Genomic DNA, 3,954 nt, shown 5'->3' with positions numbered 1-3,954 from the left:
TATATATATATATATATATATATATATATATATACTCTTACACTAATAAGTGAATGTTTTATTAGCTTATACAAGCTAATAAAATTTTTTACGAATAATCTTTTTCCTTTTTTCTTGTATGTGAAAAATCCTTATCTTCAATAATGCTTGAAAACATTAGCCTGCATATAAGTACTCTTAACTTAGTGAATTGGGTTACTGAAATAAATACATTTTCAATTATATTCTAATACTTAATATGAATATACCATATACAGTATAAAAGTAAAAATCTTATTTTTAATTAATAGGTTTAAAATATTTATCTAACTACAATTTATATTTATGACATATATGCATAAAATCTGCAAAGGTAAACAAAAAACAATACTAACTTTCTGCTTTTAACTTTCTATATTAATAATTAGCTTTTTATTTTTATGTGTTTTAATTAATTCAGCTCAACTAATGATTTGTTTTACTGTGACTTTATGTAGGTATGCATGTACAATAACACCTACATTACATTTGCTCTTTGAAGCATTCCCAAAAATGATGCTATGACAGAATTACATAAACTGGTCAGATAGTATATCCAGGTTAGTCAGTCTGCAAATTTATTTAACTGAATGGTTCCAAAAGCATGGCATTAACAATGACCCCAATTTTGTCAATTTTCCCATAACATTAGATGTAGGTATGAAGAAAACATTTGGGTTCTTTTTATGTTCAACCACGTCCAGATTGTGATGTCGCTTGTTGTTTTCCCCGTAGCAAGCATGGATGACGTCAGGCTCTTCTCTCAAGTCCAACTTTGGTGTTTGCAAACTTGGACACAGTGAAAACCTATCTGGAGCTCTATCTTTTTTTTTTTTTTTTTTTACCTTCCACCTCGGATACATTGTACTCTTTCCCTGCCAGAGAAAAATGGGTACAGAAACTAAAAAATAACTACAATAGTCTCATATCATTTGACCCACAAACCCCAAATTCATCCACTGAATCCACAATTAGAGTATTTATTACTTGCTGCATATATTTCAGGTTAATTAACTGCCTGTTTTTGACTTTGCCTCTGCTGATCCCCTTTCTGTATCTACAGTTTGTGTACCTTGCGCCAGAGTTTCCAGCTATCTTAACAGTCACTTATAAAAGCATACATTTATGACGACTCAGGAGTTTAATGTGTTCTGAGAAACAGCTTACACATTCTTTGTTCAATGATAAAGATGTTCCATAGCTGGTGTCACCTGATTAGAAGGACAGCAATTATATTTTCACGCTGAGGAGGGTTTAATTTTTAACTTTTCTGGTCTGGATGAAAGGGGACTGGATTAAGAGTAGTGAGAGATGAGTCTGTCGGCTTCCCTCCAGCCAGAAAGAAGTGCTCCATGGAGGGTTGAGTAGTAGCACGGATGAGTGGCCTCTCCAGCAAACATCACCTGCAGGGGCTGAAGCATAACCATAAAGGCCATAAATAACAAAGGCTTTACAGATTATCTTTTTTTGTGTGTGTGTATGCACAGTCAAGACAAATATAAGCTTGTGTCTAAATAAAAAAAATGTAATTTGTGAACCTGCTGCTTTCCTCTCGTTGGCAAGGGCTCCATCATGTTCTTAAAATTCTGCGCTGAGCAACCGATTGCTGGGTGGCAGTAGGATCCCAACGTCCAGGGATCATGAAACCACCGGGTACACTCAATTCTCTTAGGTGTGATGGTAAGGTCTCCTAAACACAGGCAAATATGGTAAAAACAGACTATTTACAAATATAGATTTGTACTTTTGATAAAAAAAAATACTGACACTGATCTCTATGAAAAAACATAAAATAGGAGAGTGTGGGAAAAATACATGCTTTTCAAATAAATAATGAACTCCCTTATTATTTTTGAGTATCGTGAAATACTTGAAAGTCAGCTTTGGCTCAGTCATGACTAGCTGTCATTATACTCATGGGTGCAAATGGTTTACCCTGTAAATATTAATGTCTATCAAAATAGTACAGTTACAGAAAACAATTGATCATAGCTCTACAAAAAAAGTCATTTTTAATTATTTGAGGATACCATGTATGCATAAATCTACAGGGTAATCATAATTAGACTGTCTAAGTTGCTTTACAGAAAAAAGTTTGTTAAATTCTTGTTATGAAAACAACATCTATTTTTATTCTTTTCTGATGTAAGGATCACCTGTGAATCTATGGATGAGCTCTGTAATCGAACGCCTAACTTCCTGCTCAGGAAGCGTTTCCATGTGCTCCGCCTCATGTCCAGAAATCCAACCGCAGAGAACATGGCTTCCCCTTCGGGGTTCACAGTCGACATGAAGTTAGATTTTTCACTGCTTCGTGTGCTAGCTTGTTAAATTTCAATCAAAATCTTTTTGAGAAAAACACTGTGATGTTGCTGACCTTTCAGAGGATTCCAACACATTAAATGATGAGATCTTCCTAACCCAGTTTTTGCTTATATCTGACACATGGTCTGAAATATCCTCCTGCAAAAGAAAAAAAAATATCAACAGGATTGACTTAAGACCTGATTTTTGGTTCAGAAGTGTCAGAATAATCAGTAAGAACTTTTTATGCTGCAGAATTCATCTTGATTTAGGCTCTTTAGAAAAACCTCTACTATTGCGAAGAGCCGTTTTACAAACCTCATCATCCCACAGCAGATAAATGATCTCACAGTCAGCATCCCACCAGCGGGATTCAAACTCAACATGGATTTTGTCACATGTTCCAAATCCTATTTTCTCAATGGACGTCAGCTTCTGGGCAGGAAGAGGAGGGGAGAACAGTGTAGAGTGGTGTTTCTTCAGGTATCCTGGGTGAAAGCAAATCAAAAACAATAAATAAATTCATGTTTTTATGAGCTTTATGGTGGGAAAAAAAATCAGCTTAATAGTCAAAACATTTAAAATCTGCAAACTACAAGAGGCTGTCTATGTAAAACTCACTTCCTCTATTTGTCATTTATGTGTTGTAGCAACACTCATTTGCAGCATCACATTTTCATTCAGCTGGATTTTTAGGTGCTTTTTTAGGTAAAAAGCACCCAAAAATGTCCTTGCAGATAAAGCCTTTAAGCCGCAAAGATCAAAATAGCCTAAAAGCCCACCTAGAGACACGGTGACGATGACATGATCAGCATTAATCTTTTCCCCGTCCTCACACTCCACCGTCACAGCGTTCACTTCACTCTCACTGGAGCCCCAGTGAACGCAGCGTACAGGCCGACTGTACGACACCAAGTCGGCGGGGAGCTCTGACATCAAGTTGCTGATTAAGCCCTGAGAACCACTGTCAGACAAGAGCATAAATATGGTAAGTCAGACTACTTTATGGGTCGGTAGAAACAACATAAAAACTGTTTGAGCTGTAGATATTTGGAGATTGCACTGAGTTTTGTTAGCTATATTTTATTTCTACATTTCAGCAAAACATCCTGGAGTGTAAATTCAGCGACAGTCCCTCCCTCACTCTGGTGACAGCTATTTCTGGTTTAACATGTGTGCAAACCTTGGGAATGTGCAGTCCACTCCTTTTATACTCAGGTACATAGAAAATCCAACCAGATCTAAGTCCTCCAGTGAGTGAGTAGCACTTGAACAACATTCCTCCTTCAGCATAGTACTGATGGCACCCAGCAGCAGCTGCCTGGTGTGTTTATCTTTATCTTTCCACCTCTTTGCTGTTCGCCTTCGAACCTGCATAAAGGGCAAAAGAAAAAAAACATCTGAGCACCTACATATCTCTTTTTTTCTTGCTTTGGTGAAAAAAATTAGATATTTCTTGATTTTTCTTCCTGAATGAAAATGTACCTCAGATCTCACAAAATCTCCAACACTCGGCCAGGATCGTTGTTTGTGACTCTTGGACTGTGGAGTATTTTCCAAGACTACATCAATCAAGTCCAGCGCAGGATCCATGTCGTCAGGATTCACCTTCTGACCTGAATAATAAATATA

General features: G+C 36.7%; 1 protein-coding gene across 1 annotated transcript in view; it reads right to left on the bottom strand.

The window, feature by feature from the left end:
* Positions 1-566: 566 nt before the first annotated feature.
* LOC103476962 (peroxisomal N(1)-acetyl-spermine/spermidine oxidase-like) overlaps positions 567-3,954 on the bottom strand; it is a 5,036-nt gene continuing 1,648 nt past the window's right edge. Inside the window, exons 3-10 of the mRNA XM_008429738.2 lie at positions 3,808-3,938; positions 3,506-3,693; positions 3,105-3,286; positions 2,641-2,810; positions 2,396-2,481; positions 2,175-2,287; positions 1,557-1,708; positions 567-1,430 (exon numbers count right to left, since the gene is read on the bottom strand). Coding sequence (XP_008427960.1) covers positions 1,314-1,430; positions 1,557-1,708; positions 2,175-2,287; positions 2,396-2,481; positions 2,641-2,810; positions 3,105-3,286; positions 3,506-3,693; positions 3,808-3,938 — 1,139 coding nt within the window. The 3' untranslated portion in view covers positions 567-1,313. The remainder of the gene's footprint in view (positions 1,431-1,556; positions 1,709-2,174; positions 2,288-2,395; positions 2,482-2,640; positions 2,811-3,104; positions 3,287-3,505; positions 3,694-3,807; positions 3,939-3,954) is intronic.

Source organism: Poecilia reticulata, linkage group LG15 (assembly GCF_000633615.1).
Source record: "Poecilia reticulata strain Guanapo linkage group LG15, Guppy_female_1.0+MT, whole genome shotgun sequence".
Lineage (NCBI taxonomy): Eukaryota > Metazoa > Chordata > Actinopteri > Cyprinodontiformes > Poeciliidae > Poecilia > Poecilia reticulata.
The sequence above is the reverse complement of the archived record's forward strand: the minus strand, read 5'-3'. Positions and strand labels throughout refer to the sequence as shown.